Consider the following 22,521-nt stretch of genomic DNA (forward strand, 5'->3'; position numbering starts at 1 on the left):
AAAGTTGAAGCCAGAGACCTGCAGCTCCTCACAGAGCAGATTGCAGGCAACAATGCTTCTGGAAGATCTCTTCCCAGAATGGTAGCACAAGGTTGAAATTGGGGGTCAGGGGAAGCTAGTTCCATCTCACCCATTGGCAAAGCCAGGAGACACACCGAAGAAGCAACGGAATTTAAAAATTTTAAATTTTATTTTCAAGCAAGCAAATGCTTAGAACTGCAATGCTGTCAGGAGGAACTGAAAAAAAGGAGATCCTGGGTGTCAGGGAACAGCAGAGAGCAGACAGGGAAAGCGGAGTGGGGGCGGAGGAAGAGTGCGAGCAGGAGGAAAGAGTTCTGGAGCTCTGAGAAGCAAAGCGTCAGCTGTAATCAAAATTACTCAAAAGACTTCAGCTCAAGTTGACAAGGGAATGGTGGCCCTAGGAATGGGTTTGGAGAGTCTGAAGAGAAATGTTTTAGGGAACATGTGAGGAGCCTGAGTTGTTACCAGAAATCTATGTGGAATCCTGAAGACTATTGGAAAAGGAGCTTGGGATCAAAGATGGAGCTTAGGTCCTGCTCTGTGAGAGCTCTAGGGTAAGCTTGGGCTCTGGGTTCCAGTCCCAGCCCTGTTACTTACGATTTTGGGAACTTCATAGGGCACAGCGTCGGCCTGACTTAAGTCTCCTCACCTACAGGAAGGAGCTTAGTGGCTGCCAGCCCATTGGGCAGTTGTGTGAAAAGAGGTAATTTATGGAAAGCACGGAGCAGCTCAGTGATTGCTAAGTAAATGCTCACTACCATTACAGTCACTCTTATTCTGGTTTACCTTACAAAGCTCATTGCTGAAGTCACAGGGGCAGGTGAAATTAGAGGCAAATGACAGTGGTCAGAAAAAGACCATGAGAACCAGGCACGTGAAGGCTTTATATTTATATCATGCTTGTTTTTTATCCTCCAAGACTCCTTCTTTGAACGTGAACTTCCAGGCTTGATTCCTGGGGTATGCGTGAAGAATCTGGTAAAGATTTTTGAGCCCTCCCGCCGGCCAGCTGTGGACTGTCTTAACATTACCTTCTATGAGAACCAGATCACTGCATTCCTGGGTCACAACGGAGCAGGAAAAACCACCACCTTGTGAGTCCTCTGAAAGAGGCTGTGGACTGCCATGCCACTGTCATTCCCAGCCTCATTTCTCCACTGTTACCCGAAGTCTACACCTTCCCACTGAATTGTAGTGGCAGACATTTGTTTTAGTGGCAAAACATGGTCTAATATTGCTTTATTCGATCTTTGCAAAAGCAACAAAGGGTTGCTTTGTATATTGAACAGCTGGACATTCCAAGAGTCTGAAGGACTTCTCTGAAGCTACTTGGTTTGGTGGTTGAGTGGGCCCAGGAGCCCATTCTCGCTCCACAATTGCCTGTGGGTCCTTTCCCCATCCCAAGCCTCTCCTGCATTACTGTCAGCCATGGTGGTGACCGAGCCAAGGTCATCTTGAGCCCGTGCACCAAGGTTTGCAGAGTGCTGCTTGTTTTAAAAGAGCCTTCCTTTTCCTATCAATTACCAGTCAGGTTTTACCCCAGCACAGGGTTTCTGACAAGAGGCAGTCTTAGTTCTAAAGAATGCTCTAAGAATGTAGTCTCTACGTGGGCCAATGTGGTGGCAGCCTGGCCACGGAAGGCCAAGTTCAGGAAGGACGTGGGGTTCTGAGTGAACCTCTCAACTCAGGAGCTCCCCTCACTTCTCTAAGGGGCCCAACAACCATGTTAGAGAACAAGGCTGAGGGAAACGTGGCCACCAAGCTTTCCTGTGCAGGCCTCTGGGGACAGCAACCTCTGTGATAGAGTCTTCAAGTCCTTGGCTTCTCACAGAGCCCCAGGAAGGAAAAGTAGTCTACACCCTGCGCAGGAATGTGCTCTTAGGCAGTTCAGTGTGAATGGAATGTGGGGCTGGGGCCATTATACTTGGTTCTGTTTCCCTCTAGTGGTTGGTCAGCAGAGAACCCAGCTGCTAAGTACAAGTTCAGATAGCCTGAGATTTTATCAGAACTCAGACAGAGCTGGGTGTGGTGGCGTTAATTCATTGTATTCTTCTCCCTATTAACAAATAGGGTCAGAGACCTGGAAGGTCCTTCCAGGACCCCAGGACTTCTCAGAGGCAAATACATTACTTCATTGATTGCAGAAATGCAACTTTCTCTGGGGACTGAAATAATGTTTAGTAATAATGATAGTAATATTTCTGAATTTTGCTTTCCCTAAATGCAATATACAATTTATGGGCTGGGGAGCTAGGCAGTACCGGGATTCAATCCCTGGTACTGTATGCTGTGCAGGCCCTGGAACCCCGGGCGTGCCCTGTTAGCCCCAGAGCCCTGGGCCCCAGAGCCAGGCATGGTGGTGCACACCTGTAATCCCAGTGCTGGAGAGGCTGATACAGGAGGATCATACAAGTCTGAGCTGCATAGCAAGACCCTGTATCAAATAAATAAATAAAAGATTAAAAAAGTAAAATAAATGTAATGCACAATTTTATACATTTAATCTTCACAACTACCCAAACAGATAAGTCATTATTTTCCTCATTTTATAAATCACAGCAACATTGCTGTTAGACTTTTTATGTTTTGAATCCAGAGGTGATACAACTGGTAATGATTTCGATGTCTAACTTCAATCAGTGAATCAAGAGGGGTGCATTGCATAGCTAGGTGTACTCGGCTTCTCTCTTCTCCAGGCCCAAGTCAGAATGTGTAGTGGTGACACATGGCTTTGCAATATCCATGACTGCACACCAGAGGGCAAAGAAAAAGCCATGCATGAGCGCCTCTCTAGCACTGGGCACTGTGGTGGCAGGGCGGGCGTGAGGCTGAACGTGAACACTGAGGCTAGGAGCCTGGAGGCCATTGGTGCTGGCCTGGGAACACTGGGAAGCAAGCAGCAGCAAGGACCATACCTGCCTCCTTTCTCTGCATGAGGGCCTAAGTGTACATACTGGTGCTATGTCGTCTATGGGACACCTGAACCCTATAGCTAGTAGTGGTGGCCTGGGGTTTAATTCAGAGCCAGGGCAGGAGTCCCCAGGGAGAGTCCCTGCCCATACTGCTAGGGGACTGCTCTCCCAATGCAAGTTACCTTTCCTGCCATGACACTGTCTTGGCAGGTCTATCCTGACAGGTCTGTTGCCACCGACCTCAGGGACCGTACTCATTGGGGGAAAGGACATTGAAACCCACTTGGATGCAATCCGGCAGAGCCTTGGCATGTGCCCACAGCACAACATCCTGTTCCACCAGTAAGTAAGACAGAAGATGGGTTGTCTGCCGCCCTGCCTCCCCCTCCCCAACATGTTCTCCAGAGCCCCACTCAGGGATCTTGTCTGGTGCATGTGGCCACGCTCTTCCAAAGTCCTTGGGGTGAGACTTAGCCCACCAAACATGGACCTGTGCTTTTGGTACTCAGAGTGACACCATTTGTTCTCTCACAGAATGGCAGATACTTGGTCCCCTTGCTCAGCTCTCAAATCCTTACTTTCAGGGGCCAAAGGTTTTTTCATTTGTGTATTTGGTACAGAGTCTCACTACACAGATCAGACTGTGGTGATCCAGCTCTCCAGCACGGTGATTACAGGCATGTGCCACCACTCCTGGACTTTGTCACTGGCTCAGTGTACCCAGGAGGCAGGGCCAGTGCAGCATGGGAGACCAGGGATCGAACACTGGTCCCTGAGCTTGCCAAAGCAGGCACTTTGTCAGCTATCTCACCAGCCCCTGTCTTTCCATTTTAAGTCACAGCTTTATGGATTGACTTTGCAGGGAGCTTTTCTGTTTCTTTTATTTCCCATCTTACGTTGCTTATCTAAAAACCTATATATAGTCAAAGGAAGGGAGGGAGGAAGGAAGAAATAAAGATAGCTAAATAAAAACAAAAATAATTAAGTCACAATACAGAGACAACAATTGTTAATACCCTGCTATGTAATTTTTCAAAACTTTTTCTTATGCTTGTATGTATATTACATATATACTTTTAAATTATAAAGGAGAATACAACTACTCATATAATTTTAAAATCTAATTAAAATATGATTTCTCTTTTAAACAAAGATATTATGAATATCTTTTCACGTCATTGTACATTGCTTTATAAAAGAATTTTAATGTTCTCATACAATTCCATCATATGAATGAACCAGGGAATCCATTCTCTTATTAAATACTTAGGTAGGATTGTGCTTGTTTGTATTGTTTTTTTTTTTTTATTTTTTATGTTTTAGGAAATGGTCTACAGGATGTTAAGGGTCTTACTGCTAGATCAGACTCATAGTGATCTGCCTGTTTATGGCCTCCCAAGAGCTCAGACTACAGGTGCACCACCACGCCCAGTCTCAATTGCCATCTCAGTGTGTTCCGGGGGCAGGGCTGGCACAGCAGGCCCAGGGATTGAACCCCTGGCCCCTGCACTGTGTTGCTTTCTGTTTTGTTTTGTTTTTTGGTACTGGCAATCGAACTCAAAACCTTGGGCTTTCCAGGCAGGTGCTGTACCTCTGAGCTATATCACTGGTCTGGTTTTATATCACAAACAATATCACAGTGAATGTTTTGGTTGCAAAACCTTGATATTCATCTTTAGTTCCATAAGATGAGTTGTGAGAGATAGAATTACTGAGCCCTTTGCTTTTCCTGTCCTCCTGTCCCCGTAGCCTTACAGTGGCTGAGCACATCCTGTTCTATGCCCAGCTGAAAGGGAAGTCCTGGGAGGAGGCCCAGCTGGAGATGGAGGCCATGCTAGAGGACACAGGCCTCCACCACAAGAGGAATGAAGAAGCTCAGGACCTCTCAGGTGCCTTCGCTGGAAGGAGACAGGGCCACAGATGGCAGACCATTGCTTCCCAGGGCACCCAGGAGGTGGGGACACTTGTAACTAACAGGAGCGTGCCTGATAGCCGGAAGCTTCTGTGAAGTGATTCCGAGAACCCGAGAGCAGCCCACCTCTGGATCATTTTCCATACGAAACACAGTCTTGCAGCAGCCTGGGCTTTATTTGCTTTGTCATTTATGTATTTGAACTGAAACAGAAGAACAGATTTCAGATGGTGAGGTCCCAGGAAGCAAGGGTCTCCTTTTCCACATTTATGAGGTCTAAATAGCACTGGGATTCTGAATGCTGTCTGGACATCTAAGGGAACAGCATCAAACCATTGTTGGATTCCAGGGGCCCCTTGTGCTGCCAGCCTGGGCCTTTCTCTTTCTCACCTACCCCACTGACACCTTCTTCATTGTGCCTCTAGGTGGCATGCAGAGAAAGCTGTCTGTCGCCATAGCCTTTGTGGGAGACGCCAAGGTGGTTGTGCTGGATGAGCCTACCTCTGGAGTGGACCCCTACTCCAGACGTTCCATCTGGGACCTGCTCCTGAAGTACCGTGCAGGTGATGCCCCTGCTTGGCTTTCCTCGTGGGTGCCACGCTTTCACCCCTGGCTCTTTGCAACTAAGTACTCCAGTGGCCATAACTACTGTCAGATGCAGCTTTTCCAGGGAGGTTACGTTTATGTTGCAGCTTCCTGAGATTTTTACATAAATTATAAACAGGGAGTCACTGATGAGGAAGAGCCTACTTCACAGAAGGACTCAACCCCTAGTCCCTCTATCTGGGGCAATAGGTACAGCTTTAAGAGACATTCCCCTAACTAAGGGGACTCAGATCACCAGAAACATCCCCAGAGGTCTCTTGCTGTTGGATGACCACTCAGGAAGAGGTGGGAGGCCACTGCAGTGAGTGCTCAGTGCTGTGGAGGACAGCTGCAGATTCAAGCGTCTCAGGATGGGACCTTTGCTTCTCTGTCCCTGCCCCTTCCAGAGGACTCAGGTCCAGAAGAGACAGCAGGTAGAGCTCAAAGAGCCCATAAAAATGACAGGGCGACTCAAGTGCTGACCAGAGATTTCGCCTCTCTATGTACACTGTGTTTCCCCATGCTTTTCCCTGAAGATTTCCATCCTAAAATTCTCATGACTGCTTTCTTTTAATGACACTTCTAGTTAGTCAGAGTGTGTTTGTGTGTGTTCTTACCAAGTTTATACTCACAGTGCTTTGTGATCCCCAGAGAATGTAAATACGGAACTCGAGAAAACACTGAAAATAATGAATGTGCCCGTATGTGGTGATTTATTTGAATCAGCCTTATATCCCATAAAAAGATGCCTTCTATGACTGTGCTCTATGCTATGAAATGCTAGTTTTATTATCCAAGTGTCCTGGAACTTGCTGAATTAGTCCCCTTGTTTTCGTTTATTATCTCCCAGTTTTTGTGACCATATCACCAGGAGGTTGCTGTAATCCTCTGCCAGCCAAACCCTAGGCACGGCCGCCCGTGCTTCCCTGCCTTCCCTACCTACCCCACAGGCAGAACGATCATCATGTCCACCCACCACATGGACGAGGCAGACCTCCTTGGAGACCGCGTTGCCATAATCTCCCAGGGAAGACTTTACTGCTCCGGCACCCCGCTCTTCCTGAAGAACTGCTTCGGCACAGGCTTCTACTTGACCTTGGTTCGCAAGATGAAAAACATCCAAAGTCAAGGAGGCAGCTGTGAGGTATGTGTCTGCCCAGGGAAAAGCGCGTCCTGGGAAAAAAGGGAGACACAAGCAGCTGCTCTGGGCATTTTCACACGCTCGAACTCTAGCAAGCAGAATCAGCTTATTTATTTCTGAGACCATTTGCAGGAGATTTTATTTGTTCATCTATTTATTTGTTTGTTATTTATTTACTTATGCAGTCTTTTTGAGACAAGGTCTCGCTATGTGGCCTAAGCTGGCCTTGAGCTCATTTTGTACCCCAGGCTGGTCTCAAACTCATAACAATCCTCCTGCCTCTTCTTCCTGAGTGGAGGATTACAGGTGTGCACCACCACGCCTGGCCCAGGAGATTTTGATAAACACATTCTGAACCTCCTCCCGAGACACTTACCCCAAATGATACAACTAGTTTCCAACAACTTGAAATTATTGCACACCGGTACTCTGAACTGCACAAGTGGTCTGCTACAGCATAGAAGCAAGTGTCTCTTAAGGTTGGACTTCTTTAAGAGTAGTTGTTTACGTTTCCTTTCATTCCCACGTTCATGTGTGCTAATTAAACCTGAATTCTAGTGGTAAATGCAAACAGAAGATAGGTCCTCTTGGAAATAACCTAAAAATGGTGAAGCCAAAAAATACTAACTGGCAGAGACTGCTGAGCATCTCAGGAGACCCCGGTTCGGGTGTGAGCTACCAAGTGTACAAACTGTGTCATCTTGGAAAAATAATGTAATTTTTTTCGGTTGTTTTTCCCCACATGAGAAACGAAACTAGTAATTTCTGACTCTGCTTCTCAGGGATGCGGTACAGATACAGTGTGAGATAAGGTATTATGAATGTGCGCCAGGCTCCTTGAGAACAGGCATCACTCACACGCCAAGTGTCACAAGTGTTAAACCACAGCATTATTTATGTCCTAGTTTAAGCACTATGGGTTTTCCTGTCCTGGGAAGATTTCTACAGCTCAGCACACATCCATGGGGAGGGAGGAGACGAACGTCTCACACAGGCAGAACCTGCAGCTGTCACTTGATTAATGACAAGCCAAAGGATCCTTTGAGGTTTTAATTCTCTCTTTGCCTGACTCACATACTCTCTAGGATAAAATCAAACAGTTCCACCCTCACACTTCTCAGATGACTTAGATTAAGCAGTGAAAAAAAAAAAAAAAAAAAAAAAAACCGTATTGACCACATTTGGCAGTAAGAAACAAAGAACGTGGTGACAGCAGTTGGCCTTAGGGAGATGCTGTCACTGAAGTGATATGTACCCTTCTCTGTCATTCCTGTCCATCTATTGTAGGGGACCTGCAGCTGTGCGTCTCCGGGTTTCTCTGTCAGGTGTCCAGCCCGCGTTGATGAAATAACTCCAGAGCAAGCCTTGGACGGTAAGGGCGAGGGCAGGTCGTACCTTGGTTCTGGTCCAGCGACCATCGCCAGGTATTGCTGGGTGTGTCTAGTTGCGAGGTGCTTGAGGGGGTGCAAAGAAAACACTGGGTGTTCTCAGACCTAAACTTACGCAATTACCATCTTTTTCTCTGACATTCTTTCTCTTTCTCTCATTTCCAACTGGATGTAAAAGTCATGCGCCAAAGGGCCCTCTCCCTTTAATATTTGTTCACTCTGCGCCCTCATCCCTATTAAGCCTTTAGTCTGGGGTCCTTTTGCTGGTTTGGGACGTTCCTCAGGGTCTGCACAGCAATTTCCAGAGCTGCTCCTCTGCGCCCTCTGGCGGAAGCGTGCTGGCGCACCACTCTTAGTGGCCAATTTGAAGAACCAGAACTGTGCGTGAATAACAAATGCGTGCAACCTCGCACACCCTGTGACCGCCTCACTCTCCCCTTGGCTACCCAGTTTTGCAGTGATTCTCTCTGGAGTTAGGGTACACTGAAGCTCTCACAGGCAGCCTCACCTTCAGGGAAGTGCGGTGAAGAGGCCATTGCCGCGGAGGGACTCAGAGCTTGCCCTGCCTTCCGTCCTCCACGAGGGCCCACTCCATGCCCCACCTCCATGCCCCTTGTGGAGGGGTCTTTGCAGATGGAATACCACACCTCTGTAACTCGGTCTCATGCCCTGACCCAAGTTAACACAAGGAGAAAAGTATGTGCTTATCAAAGAAACAAAACATAGCATCTTGCCAGGAAGATGGCTCAATAGGATAAGCGCTTGACTGGCAAATGCAAGGATCTGAGTTCAATCCCCGGTTCTGCAAAAAAAAAAAAAAAAAAAAAAGTTAAGCAGAAAAATAACATGCATCAAAATTAAAACAAAAACAAAAACAAAGAAAAAAACATAGCATCTTATCTAGATTTTTCCTAAGCCTAAGGAATTTACTGAGTGAAACCTGGTAAAATAATAAAACCAGACAATATTTAGGTACTATACTTAACCTTTAAGGGACAGTGAGTGAAGTTCATTGCCAGTATTTCCACCCCACCTTCCTTGCAGTGACAGAACCTTTAACAAACAGAAAACGTCTGTTTAGAATGACACTTCTGTGCCTTGTGCCTTGTCTGGGTATTCCCAGCTTTCTGAAGAGACCTCTTCACAATCCTGGCTAAGAAATTGACTTTAAGAAAACAAACAACAACAACAAAAAAAACCAAAACTAACAACAATGTGATTAATCACTGTGGTCCACCAAAATCAAGTTGGAAACAGGGCCAGTTTAACTGGGATGATCTTTTTAAAATATGACTTTATTTCTAAGGCAAGATTTGCTTTGTGTAGAATGGGAATGCTGTCACTGGTGGGAAACGTACTAAGTAGTTAGGCCCTGAATCATGGAGGGAAGAGCATTTAAATCCCCAGTTAATGCTGTGGAGGGCTGTTCACTTACACACACCCACATACCACACACACCCAGAGACCTCCCTGCCGGAGCCAGGGCCCTGCCAGCCTCTAGTGCTAAGACGCAATTCCTGGGAATCCAGCGGCTTCAGGTTCCATTTCCTTCCTATGAGAACAATGCACTTGACCCCTACAGAGGTACTGGGGCACAACTTCCTTCTCACATGAAAACCACCCCCTCCATGAAGTCATCCCAGAACTTAAGACAATCAAGGCCAATTTTCAGGCTTGACATACTGCAAGCCTTCCAATCCAGCTAAGCAGGGGATCTTTGCTCAAAGCCATAAAATCCCTCCACATGGCTCTTTTTAAAACAAAGAAAAAAATTCACAGGGTGATCCTAGGAGAACTACTTGTGAGAGTCATGTTTTGAGTTCACGGAATCTCTTTCCTTTTAACCTGCCTCTCAAGACAATGTGCTAAGGAACTAACTATCTCTCTTTTGGTGCATGCTTTAAGGTTATTTAAAGTATATTTTTAAAATTAAATTTAAAGTTTTAGAGCAACACATGCTCGTGTAGGAATGAAATTCTGATTGTAGGAGGGCACACCTGTTGGATGTGTGATGCTCACCTGCAGTCCAGGCCACCATGCCCTTAAGTACATTTCCTGGGAGCTAGTGTTGTGTTGCATTGTGTCTCTTCACTTTACTTAAAGGGGAGAGATGTAATCACAAGGGAAATAGCGCAGCCCTCCAAGACCAGGCATGGGTGTGTGATTTAGGAAGTGGATTTTTCTGGCTCAGCTTGACACCTGTTTCAGGAATGCCCTCTTCCAGAGCTTGCTTCAGCCAGACTAGAAAAATGAAAACAACTTTCACTTAACCCACAAGTTACCAGTGAAAGATAGTGAACCACAGTGACTATCATTTTCCCCCTTTCACATATGAGAAAACAGAGGTAGGACCTGCTCAGTTACTTTGCTTGAAGCAACAGAATATTTGACTGAACCGAGGCAGAAACTGGCCCAAGGACATGACCCGCTCTCCAAGAGGCTGCACAGTCACTCTGAGGAGAGTGCTTTTGCCTTCTGCTTCTGCCTCTCAGTTGCCATTACAGTCAACTAAAAACAAACTTGATGGGAGCCAGTCCTCCAGAAGAGTCGCTGCTAAATGGCAAAGTACCCCTTCCTGTGACAGGAGGTGGAAGAGCCTGGGGATCTGGGAAACCTCACTCTGCCAGGTTCTTGAAAACAGAGTTGGCATCAAGATTTTTTTCTTGTCTTAGGGGATGTGAATGAGCTGATGGACGTGGTTTGCCACCATGTTCCAGAGGCAAAGCTGGTGGAATGCATTGGTCAAGAAGTCATCTTCCTCCTTCCAAATAAGAATTTCAAGCAGAGGGCATATGCTAGCCTCTTCAGAGAGCTGGAGGAGACCCTGGCGGACCTGGGGCTGAGCAGTTTTGGAATTTCTGACACACCCCTGGAAGAGGTAAAGCAGAAATTTCAACTGGTTTCTGTCTGGTGCCAGAAGAGGTAGTTCTTTGTAAAAGGCTAACACTAGAGTGAAGGTTTTATTTATAAAGCGAAAAGCTGTAATTGCCCACTCAAGAGAGCAACCGTCTTCAGTTTTGTGTTGCCTCCTCCTACCTCTGTCCACATGCATGCATATCTTATGTAGTTGTGGTCACTGCATGTTTACATTTTTGCATTTCTATAAGACTATGTTCTTAGGAAACCAGCCATGGTGCACTTTCTTCTTGCGATGAAGCAGTACCCAACAGAACACAATCAGTTCCACTTTTCGGAGAGTGAGACTGCCTAACTCAAATTCTCTTTTTTAATTTCTCAACAGATTTTTCTGAAGGTCACAGAGGACTCCGATTCAGGACTTCTGTTTTCTGGTAAAATGCTGGAGCCTGGAGCTCTCTCGCCCAGCCCCCATCCACACACCAACTCTCTCTTGACAGATGAAGGGGAAGAGTCACAAAACAGTGCAGGAAAATTCTCCTCTATGGGGTCTGATCCTTAAGTATTAAGTGCTTTGCTTCTTCGTGCCTTTGAGTGACAAAGGAGAAGCATTCTGAATGAATCAGAATATTTATGGTCTGATTTATAGCTTGAGCCCAAATCTTCCCATCCTACATCCCCAGTCTTTTATTCCCAACACGCCACCATCCTCATCTCATCACCTCTCCACCAGACCTCTGATCATTCCTGTCTCCATGAGTGGCAGCTGGCAGAATCCTAAGAGATAACAGTGACAATTAATACAACCCAGATGCCAGCTAGTCTTCGGGTCCCTGAGAGACCAAGATAAAGACATTATGAGCCCTCATTTATTGACCTTTGGACTTTGAAACTGGGGGGGGGGACTAAAATCCTTGTGGATTGTGGGAGTCTCTCCTTGACACATGTCAACTTGAGCCCAGGTCACACGGCCACACAAAACATTGTGAGTATAGTAAACTTCACTGCAGAGGGGGCAGATGGGGAGATGAAAGTCCAGCAGAGGTAACTTGTCTGCTGCAGCATGGACCATTTCTGATGGAACAAGACACCCTACCCGTGCTGCCACAGTCCTCCCACTGGGCCCTCTCTTACATGTAGATGAGAACCTGCAGCAAGTCTCTCCTAGTTGGTTTTTTTTTTTAATTTTATTTATTTATTTATTCAGACAAGTTGTCGTTTATGTTGAAGCCCATGGTTACTTGGGGGTCTCTTTGCAGAACATATGTGGTAGATACAGCAGGATTGCCTGGGGACCTCAACTTCGTCCCCCACTCTTTTTTTAGTGGTCTCACATCCTTCAGGAAAAGGACAGCTGTAAAGGCAGTTGGGTTGGCTCAGTCATCCTCTCCACTAACATTCCCAGGTAGCCACGTGCACTAGGCCCAGGAGGCAGGGGCTCTGGTAGTGGAGAGCACCTGCCCCAGCACTCCAGGGCAGAGTTCTGCAGGTTCAGTGATGGACTCGTGCCACACTCATCATTCTCCATTTCCTGACCTGGACTCATAGCTGAAGTCTGACACTGGAGCATGTCTTCCTCTCCTTTCCTTCTCCTCCTCCTTCTCCTTCTCCTCCTTCTCTTTCTCCTTCTTCTTCTCCTCCTCCTCCTTTTCCTCCTTTATCTTCTCCTTCTCCTTCTTCTTCTTCCTCTTCTTTCTCCTCTTCCTTCTTATCCTTCTCCTTCTCTTCTCCTTATTACTCCTCTTCCTCTTCTCCTCCTTCTTCCTCTTCCTCCTCTCCCTCTTCCTTCTCTTCATCTTCCTCCTCTTCTCTTCCTCTTCTTCCCCTTTCCTCTTATTCCTCCTCCTCCTTCTTCTTCTGGCTGACTCATTTCCATCCTCTGAAGGTCCCATCCAGGCTGGAGCCCAATGCACCAGCCAGAGTTAAGGGCTGCAGGGCTCTCTTTATGTCAATGCACTCAACTATTTTGTTCTCTTTAATGCAAACAAAATTTTTAAATGATTTCAGATGATTCTGTAGAAAATTTACACTGACAAATAGAATTTTTTTTAAAAAGGTTATTAATTTATCTGGCCTGAAATGTTGCTGCTCTAAGAAAAGAAAAAGAAAAAACTAAGCCAATGCTGTTAAAAAACAAAAAAGGTACGTAGGATCCAGAACTTACATGTACACTTCCAATTTTTGTATTCAACCTCCTCAAATAGGTGGCACTCAGCACAAAAGGGAACATGTCAATCTCCGCCACCCCTATTTGGGGCTTAGCAAGAAGGCGAGGCAGCCTGCCGAAGACTCCAACAGCTGCTCTCCAGAGCAGGAGGCTCACCCCGAGGGCCAGCCTCCCCCGGAGCCGGAGCAACCCAGTTTCTCACTCAACACGGGTGTGCGGCGGGTCCTGCAGCAAGTGCAAGCGCTGCTGGTGAAGCGATTCCACCACACAGTTCGCAGCCACAAGGACTTCCTGGCTCAGGTGTTGTTGGCGATTTGGGCTATGCTTGGCAGCACTTCCTGGGCCTGTGGGCCTGCTCCTGGTTGTCCCCTATTTCCTGAGTATTCCTGCCCATGTGGGTTCAGACACAGCCCTGAGCAACCTCTTGAGAATCTGTTGACTTTGCTTCCTCCTTGCTCAAACTTTATTTTGATTCTGGGTAATCGGTGTTCTTTGTAAGTAGTGAAGCTCACTTAGCAGAGAAAATAGAATAGTAGTGACCATGTTAATATTGTTTCTGCCTTTTAGAGTGGAGAATAGAGTCATGTTTTCAGTAAATTTTTGCAGTGACCCTACATATTCAAGTTATTGTCTGTTTTGTTTCTTTTCATGTTTTCATTCAGAAAAAGAAACTCTGATCCAAAGAACGATAAACAGTATGAGTCACTTTTTGAATTGGCCTTTGGCCTTTGGCTGAATGTCACCTATGTTCACATTCTTCAGTGGCTGCCAGGGCATTCTGCTGTCCTCTATGTATTTTTTTTTTTTTTTCCTTAATACTAAGGATCAAATCCAGGGTCTTGCTAGGCAAGTGCTCTACCACTGTGCCACACCCCCAGCGCTCTTCTACTGTATCGTATCTTTGCAATCCTACCTGTAATACTTCCCCAGAGGTGTGTCCTTCTTCCCCAGGGTCTTCCTTGGAGGTGGCAGAATGAATGTTTAGGCACACTTGCATGTGCATGAGTTTGTCCTATCATGCTAGAGCCCGTGTTTCCACATTTATTCTGCAGATTGTGCTCCCAGCCACGTTTGTGCTTTTGGCTCTGATGCTTTCCATGATTGTGCCTCCTTTTGGTGAATTTCCTGCCTTGACTCTTCACCCCTGGATATACGGGCAGCAGTATACCTTCTTCAGGTATGCCGTCCACATGCCCTTGGAAGAACCCTGGCCCTCCCTCCTGGGATCTTCAGCAGCATGCAGGAGGCCTTCTGCTTCCTTGAGAAACGGTGTTAATGTACCTGCCACTGCTTAGAAAGATGGTCCCAAGTGGAAAGGGAGAAAGAAGAGGATGTAAAGTGTGGGAGAGCAGGTTGAGCTCCATCTTTTTGAGGTGCAGACAACCTGCCATCAGTGCTTAGGCACATTCAGGCAGCCGTCCCTCACACACATGCCTGGCGTATGGCTGCTGTTCAGGGGACTCTAGATTGCATGCTGGCTGCTTTCATCATGTGACCTCTGGGTGAATTTCTCTCATGCTGTCTAGCATGGACGAGCCTGGCAATGAGCGCCTTGCAGTGCTGGCAGACGTCCTCCTGAACAAGCCAGGCTTTGGCAACCGCTGCCTGAAGAAAGCGTGGCTTCTGTAAGTCCTTGAGCTCCCCTGCCCTAATGCCAACTGCTCTGATCAGGGTTTAGGCTGCAAGATACCTCTTCAGGCTTGCTCTGTATTACATGGGTCACTTCCATGTCCCTGGCCTGCATCTGACCAGGGACAGGAGGATGGCAGCGTATATGCTATTGTATAACTGGACTTCAAATGGCACTAATTATTTCTAAGCTAGTTCTCAATTATCAATATAAATATAAAGAAGAGAATCACGGAGGAGAGTTGAAATGTACCAGGAATTCTACAGACTCAGTGTGATTTTAACTTCTCGTCTTGTCTAGTCTATCAGTGAGAATCAGACTAGACTAATTTATAATTCCTTTTTTATTGTTCTCACAGCTAGAGCTACTAGATCAAAACAAGGAGATGAGGAAGTCTGCAAACTAGTTATTTCCTAGCCCCAAACTAGTCAGTCAACCTTTTATTGATGGCTCTTGAGCATAACTGAACCTCTAACAGGAGGAGGGTGAAAAGCTGAGAAAAAGCATTAGATGCTATTTCTTCTTCCAAGGAATTTTTTTTAAATCAACTTTGGAATTGATTGTGGATTATTTTTCTGTTTTCCATGAGGGAGTACCCCTGTGGCAATTCAACCCCCTGGAAGACTCCCTCTGTGTCCCCGAACATCACGCATCTATTCCAGAAGCAGAAATGGACGCCATCTAATCCCTCACCCTCCTGCAAGTGCAGCACCAGAGAGAAGCTCACCATGCTGCCTGAGTGCCCTGAGGGAGCTGGGGGGCTCCCACCCCCACAGGTACCTCTGCCCCTCTGGAAACTGGCCCCAACCTGTAGGCTTGGTGTTTGTTGGCAACAGGCTCAGAAGGGTGCCTCTGCTTCTGAGCCTGTAGACAACTAGTATTTCCAACCATCTAACAGGTGGGAGAGGGTCAAACTAGGTTCCCTGGGTCTTTTAGAGGCATTTCCCAGAAGCCCTTGTTATTGCCACCTGCAGGAAGTCACTGACCAAAACTTCACTTTCCACCAAACACTTCCTATTCAAGAGAATGTTTTCAAAGTTTAAAAAATTACAGTAGCCCCTCACTTATCGCAGAGGTTACATCCCAGACACCCTGGGATAAGTGAAATTTAGCAAAGTAGTGATGTTACATTTATTTTAATATTTTTATATATTTTGAGGCTTTATAAACCCTTCCCACACTCTTATAAATTTTTCCCACACTTTTAAAAGCACTTCTATTTATTTTACTTTATTTTGGTACCAGGGATAGAACTCAGGATCTTGCACTTGCTAAACAGGTGCTTATGCTGCTGAGCTATCTCCCTCACTCTTAAAAACATTTCTCATGTTCTTAACCATTTTGTAAACTCATAAACTTATGTAATTTTAACAACATGCATATATTGTACATATACTCCAGAATCCTGCAATATAGGGAAAACCCTGAGATAAATAATTTAGATTTTATTTTTTGGGGAACTGAGGATTGAACTCAGGCCTTTGTGCTTGCCAAGCAAGTGCTTATTCTACTGAGCCATCTCCCTGCCCCCCCCCTCGAATATTTTTTGAAAGCCTGCAAAACAGTGAGTCTGTGAAAGTCAAGCCACCAAATAGCAAGGTCATCCATTCTCATTGCAGAAAAGTTAACAAACACAGCTAAGTCAGGAGAAAAAAATTCATCACTTAGAGGTAATGATAATAAAATTTGAGGGCCAGCCAAATAGCTGCAAGCAGGCACAGGGGAAGGGGGTTCAATCCCCAGGCCTGCCGTGCTTGCCTCACTCCCGAGGCACACTGAGATAGCAATTGAGACCGGGCATGGTGGTGCGCACCTGTAATCCCAGCTCTTGGGAGGCTGTAAACAGGTGGATCACTATAAGTCCAATCTAGTAGTGAGACTCTGAACACCCTGTAGACCCTTGCCTAAAATAATAAAATTAAAAAAAAAAAACATTTGAATCCTATCTATCCAAACAGAATTATATTCAAAATATTGTCTTCAAACCTGCTCATTTCACATTGACATATGATGAACAGTCACATCAATTAATATACATCTATACCATTTTTAATAGCTGCATGCTATTTGGGCTTACTTTAAATTATTTAACTAATCCCCTATTGCTGGACACTTGAGTTTTCAATATTTCTGCATTACTAACATTACTATGGTACACATTCAAGTGTTAATGGACTTGCACACTTAACAGAGGTCTTAGAGGAAGCGTCCCTGTGCTTTGGACTTGACGTGTGTGCACAGCAGCACATCTGCACAGGCTGCCGCTGACTGTGCTTTCAGCAGTGCTGTCTTTTACAGTTCTGCACTCTGGACAGCAGTGACGCTCTCCTGGGCATTCCAGAAGAAGCAAAGTGGCTGGAAAAGCTGCATTTTGCCCCTTCTTGGTAATATCCTCCAGCCACTTGCCATAATGGCCTCGCAGAGCTCCTTTCCTGATCTGCCCGGAGTGAGCGCTTCCCACACAGGCAGTGTGGTAAGGCGGGAGTGGCTTGGCTGAAGGGAGGAAAGAACTCCAGCTGGCTACTCGCCTTCTTCCTTTCTAGAAGCTGAAGTGCTCTAACTTCATAGCATTATGGTGAGGCTTTGGTGAAATAACATGGATAGAGAATTATTTAGAATTAAAGTCACCTGAAGTGATGACCACTTCAAAGCAATAGTGGATGAGATGATGTGGCTTGTGTTTCTCCTATCTGAGTGGTCCATAGCGTCCTGCTGCTTTTCTGTGCTCCAGCTCCCTGGCCATGATGGCGGAATCTATTTTCTGGACAGCAGGATAGGAGAGGAGATAAAGAAAAGAACGGGGGCAAATGTGTGCAAGGGAGGTTTCCAGGAGGTACTACGGCAGAGCACTTCCACTGTTATGTCACTGGCCAGAACCTCGCATCAGGGAGACTTGGGGCTGTCGTCTTCATTCTGAGTGATCTAGGGCCAAAAAAGCAAGCTCTTCCAATGGCAATATGAAAAGCAGAGTTTGCTATAGTGTCTAATCCAGTTGCTGGTTTATAAAGGGTTCTGTGCTCATCTTTCTCTCAAAGCATACACCTTTATTTCTGAAGCAATATACCCTGTCTGACTCACAACTCCATCACTGTAGCATCACAGGGATCTCAAAAGGACTCAAGGAGCTATCTCAGTTCTCTGTACCCAGTGATTAACTTTTGCTTCTGCGTTGCTTTCAGTCAAGCGGCTGAGGGTCCCCTTAGCTGCTGCAGCAGGGCAGCGTGGCTGTGACACTGCCCATTAAGCTGTAGGCTGGGAGAGGAGAGCAGGCCGTGCAAACTACAAGGTGGTTTGGTTTCTCAATGAATCATGACCTTGAAGCTACCTGTCTAAGTTAAAACTTGTCTTTTGTAGTGCTGATCTCGATCCCTGGGGAGAAATTTAACAAGTTCTTACAGCCAAAGGCCTCGAAAAGGCAAACCAGTTTCTCCTATTATTTTCTTTTAGTCCTACATTTCCTTTTTGGAGTAAAATCGAACGTCACACATCTGCTTACTCTCTCTCTCCCTCTCACATGTGCACACACACACACACACACCATTCGCTCAAGTGCACGCTCCCACTTTGGCTGGCTGAGGAGCAGAGGGTATGGGCCTGATTCAGAAGTAGTACACATTTTTAGTCTGGAAAATGGGGGTGGTAAAAAGTGGGGCGGTCATCAAGGTCCTTCCTTCTCTAAAATGTTTTCTAAAGGTAGTGGGTCCTGAGTTGGAAGAGCTGTGTCCCTGGCTTCTAGCATACCTGGAGATAAGTAAGAGGATTTTGTTTGACACAATTTTTAGAAAATGGCTTATTCTAAGTCATCACCACACCAGCAGCTTTTCAAGCCTGGGGAGGCTTCCCTGGATGCCACTGCCCGCCTGAGAAGCGGGTGATGGAGCGGCAGGAGCAAGGGCCGTGGAGCCAGACAGATCCAAGTTCCACATCCAGCCAACAACCTACAAGGCAGGGCAAGTCAGCCAGCCTTTCCAGACTTCTGTTTCTCTATCTGCCAACTGAAGTAAAAATTCTGCTCTCATACCCACTCCCCAAGATGACTGTAAACTGCGTATAGTGTAAACATGTACTTTTTAAAAAAAGTATCAGGGTTTAGTGAGACGATGTTTAACAGAGTGCCTGGCTCACAGCAGGCATTCAGTAGATGCTAGCTCTGTTACAGAGGAAAACACAATGAGGTAAGTGAACTGAAGGGAGACAGTCAGATGGTAAGGAGGAAGCTGAGATGGAAAATGTACAAAAATGAAAAGAGGGGCTGGGGAGATGGCTCAGTAGAATAAGCACTTGCCTGGCAAGCGCAAGGGTCTGAGTTCAATCCCCGGTTCTGCAAAAAAAAAAAAAAAAAAAAAAAGTGAAAAGAATGGTGCATGATAGTGGTGGCTTAATACCACCAAAAATCCCCACATGTATCCGTGGGGGACACGCATAGACAAAGTGAATACTTTTCCCACAGTTCATGATTGGACTATGTAATTAGCTAATACAAGAAACTCAGTAAATACTGTGTTCCTAAATACAGAGTTATATTGCCACCTGGAGGCCAATCTTGAAGGTGACCCACCACACACAAAGCCAGGTCAGAAACCAAGGGCACCCACTGAGAAACTGGAAGGGGCAGGCAGGTGAAGGGAGGGTGGTAGTACCCTCACACGGGAAGCCGAGGCCAGATCGCAAGGGGCCACAGTGCCTGCATAATGAGATGGATTTGACCCTAGATTTTATTGAACAGTTTTAAGCAAGGTGGCTGAGGTGTATGATTTATACTTTGAAAGCTCCATCTGGTGGCTGGGTGGAGAATGGAGCAAAAGGAACAAGGGTGGAGTAAAGGACACGATGTGGAAGTTTTCTAGAGGCTGAGATGGGGTCTACGTGATTGAATCTGGATAAATGCACATGAAGGGGAGAAGGTTGAAGCTAGGAGAAACACACAAGGGCTGAGGTTTGTTTTGGAATTAAGGTGGCCTATCTTGTCCATGGACTGGAAGAAAAAAGGATCAAAGTTGCCTCCATCACTGATGACAGAAGCAGACAGATGCCAATGCTTTGTTTTGCATTTTCCCAGGAGCTGAGTCCATATGTAATTTTTGGAGAACAACAGTTTCACAAACTGTAAAATCTCAATTTTCCAAGTGACTAACGTGAGTGTCTCATTGCTTCAGAGAACACAGGGTAGCACTGAAATCCTACAAGACCTTACCAACAGGAACATTTCTGACTACTTGGTAAAAACGTATCCTTCTCTTATAAGAGGCAGGTAAGAAGGGATGCTTTGTTGCATCTTGTTTATTCATTTTACTTTAGATAGATATAATGATAATGTTCACCATAGAAAATGTTTACCTATACGTGATTTATCTTACTGTTTCTCTTTCTCCCATTCCCCTCCCCTCCCTTCAACCCCTTTCCCCCTTCTTATTTACAAAAGCTTTGTTTCTATTTTTTCCTTCTATTTTTTTTTTTAATTCCAGCTCCTTGTAGACCAAATTGGCAAGGCACAGACAATAATTTACTCTCACAGAATCTATGATCAGGAGAGTAGGATATTTTCTTTTTAAAAATGAAAAATCAAAGTTTAAGGCATACACTACTTAAACTATTATTTAAAATGCATACAATTTATTCAACAATGTAGTCCTGTATTTTATTTTATTTTATTTTTAATTTTATTTATTTGTGTGTGTGTGTGTGTGTGTGTGTGTGTGTGTGTGTGTGTGGCCAGCTCAGCCCACCAGGGGGCGGGGCTGGCTGGCATGTGGTGCTGGGGGATTGAACCATGGTCCCTGTGCTTTTTTGCTAAGCTTGTTCTAAGTAGGTGCTTTAGACCACTGAGCCATCTCACCAGCCCCATAGTCCTGTATTTTAATTGGTTGAAAGAACAATATTTGGACATAAATGAATAAAGAGGAAAAAGTAGGAAGAAAAAAAGAGAGAAACAAAAAGAAAAGTAAAAACCAGAAAGGAGAAAGGCACAAATTAGATCTCAGTAATAAAGGTAGTCAGGAACTATCTGTGTGTGTGCCCAGTGAAGGGCTCGATGGGCCTTTCAAAGAGTTATCATTGCCCTTGAAAACTGCTTGAACTCTTCAGTGAGTATCGAGCTCGCTGAGCTCCGCAGCTGCGCTCATCAGGCCCAGGCCCTGGGTGCAAGGCCTCCAGTACTCCGACCAGAACGGGCAGCTTGGTAAGAGCATGCTGTGGAGAGCTCCTCAGGGAGTGCGATCCAGTCCCCCTCTGCTCTGAGGTATCAACACCATCTAATTTTAGTGGTGTGTTCAGTTGTTTCCCCTACCAGAGCCCCGAGTAAGGAGGAAACAAGCTCAAGTAACTAGAAAACATTGAAGATGGTGAAAACAGCTGCTGGAAGAAGAAGGCCAAACCAGCAGTTAGCAAAATCGAGAAGCCTGTTCAAGGCTAGGAACACAGCTCAGTGGCACAAACAAAAAGAATTCCGTCTAAGCCCCCAAATAAAAGCAGAGTACATAGTGTTTGTTCAATAAAACAATAAATTACTTTCAACTTTGTTCTTAGTAGCAAATTTGCAATGCAGAATTTTAGATTTGTTTGTTTGCTTGCTTGCTTGCTTGATTTTTGATGACAATGATAGTCCATAGGTCTGAACTCTGGGGCCTAGAGCTGGTATCTGTCCATTTCCCATCTTGTCATTCAACTTCTGATTGTCTGAAATTCAGCATCTAACTGTTAGGCTGAGGAGGGAGTTGGAACTTCTCCCAGGTGCCCAGGTGATGGTCAGAGCCTCATGTGTACAGGGGAAAGGAAAGAGAGTTACAGGCCTCACTGTACACCGGTGTGGTCATTGCCATGGTTTCTGGGTCCAGATTGGGCAAACTTGTGTGGCATGAGCTTTGACTGCAAGCTCACTTAGTCAAGCATATAGAGTATGGTAGAAAAGAGTCAATGAAAAAAAGAGAAGCCTTTTCCCTGCATACTTATTCAAGCTGAGTCTCCAAGTTGGGTGGCTTCCACATTGTTTGAACATCAGGAAGTGCAAAAATGCCCTTAAAGACTCAGGCATCCCTGTGACTTGAAAAAAAAGTTAGTACTTCTTATTGTATTTATTGTATGATTTTATTTTGAATTTCAGCTTAAAGAGCAAATTCTGGGTCAATGAACAAAGGTAAGAGATTATTTTTATAAAAAAATTAATGTCTCTTGGGGGCCTGGCCCTAGCTCAGTTCTTTAAGTAGCTGCTTCAACAAAGCAGTCAGGCTCAGGTTGCTGTGGTTTGATCCCCACAACTCAAGTCAGCCAAACCTGCCCTGAAGGCATTCGGAGCAAAAAAAAATTAATGTCTCTTATTATGAACCTAGACACTTCTCAGCTGATTCCTGTCAGATTTTAGTGGGCCGAGCCCAGCCCTGGTGTCCTGGAAGCTCCAGTGACACCAGAGGTCTGGAGAATTGTCAGGGGGTAATCTAGGAGTGCGCTGCCTCCTGGCTCCCTCAGGACTTGAGCCCTTGGGATGGGAGCAGGACCAACGCCTGGCTTGCTTAGGTGGCTTCTAGATCATGGAAGTGAGACCCAGTTTTTATAAATGACCCCTAGAGGAAACTGGGGTGCCACCACTGGAGTAGAAAGTGGGGGCAAAGATACTAGGCCTTGGTAAATAAGATCTCCCTTCTGCTTTGCTTTCCCAGCAAATTAATTTTGTTTCATTGAGGAGGTTTTTACTTTCCATCAAAGAATTTTATTTTATATTAATTTTATTAAGAAAGAAGTAGCAATGAGACAGTTTCAAAACAGGTTAGTAGGGCAGTTACAATAATTAACACATTGCATATTGTTGTTTTCGTAGTAGTTATTCATAGTACAAAATGCAGACATGATCTCTTGTCTAAACACTATTAGTTCAAAACTTCTCATTGAACTACTAGAAAATGGCTGTATATCTATT

At 45.5% G+C, this 22,521-nt stretch overlaps 1 protein-coding gene across 1 annotated transcript in view; it reads left to right on the forward strand.

Moving 5' to 3' along the window:
* The window catches only part of Abca4 (ATP binding cassette subfamily A member 4), a 136,038-nt gene that overhangs the window by 87,323 nt on the left and 26,194 nt on the right, over nucleotides 1-22,521 (forward strand). The window contains exons 19-32 of the mRNA XM_023720317.1: nucleotides 941-1,115; nucleotides 3,144-3,275; nucleotides 4,683-4,822; nucleotides 5,271-5,408; nucleotides 6,381-6,574; nucleotides 7,859-7,943; nucleotides 10,632-10,837; nucleotides 11,201-11,249; nucleotides 13,020-13,282; nucleotides 14,035-14,159; nucleotides 14,509-14,607; nucleotides 15,202-15,388; nucleotides 19,769-19,863; nucleotides 21,712-21,744. Coding sequence (XP_023576085.1) covers nucleotides 941-1,115; nucleotides 3,144-3,275; nucleotides 4,683-4,822; nucleotides 5,271-5,408; nucleotides 6,381-6,574; nucleotides 7,859-7,943; nucleotides 10,632-10,837; nucleotides 11,201-11,249; nucleotides 13,020-13,282; nucleotides 14,035-14,159; nucleotides 14,509-14,607; nucleotides 15,202-15,388; nucleotides 19,769-19,863; nucleotides 21,712-21,744 — 1,921 coding nt within the window. The remainder of the gene's footprint in view (nucleotides 1-940; nucleotides 1,116-3,143; nucleotides 3,276-4,682; nucleotides 4,823-5,270; nucleotides 5,409-6,380; nucleotides 6,575-7,858; nucleotides 7,944-10,631; nucleotides 10,838-11,200; nucleotides 11,250-13,019; nucleotides 13,283-14,034; nucleotides 14,160-14,508; nucleotides 14,608-15,201; nucleotides 15,389-19,768; nucleotides 19,864-21,711; nucleotides 21,745-22,521) is intronic.

This window comes from Octodon degus, unplaced genomic scaffold, assembly GCF_000260255.1.
Source record: "Octodon degus isolate 3935 unplaced genomic scaffold, OctDeg1.0 scaffold00074, whole genome shotgun sequence".
NCBI lineage: Eukaryota > Metazoa > Chordata > Mammalia > Rodentia > Octodontidae > Octodon > Octodon degus.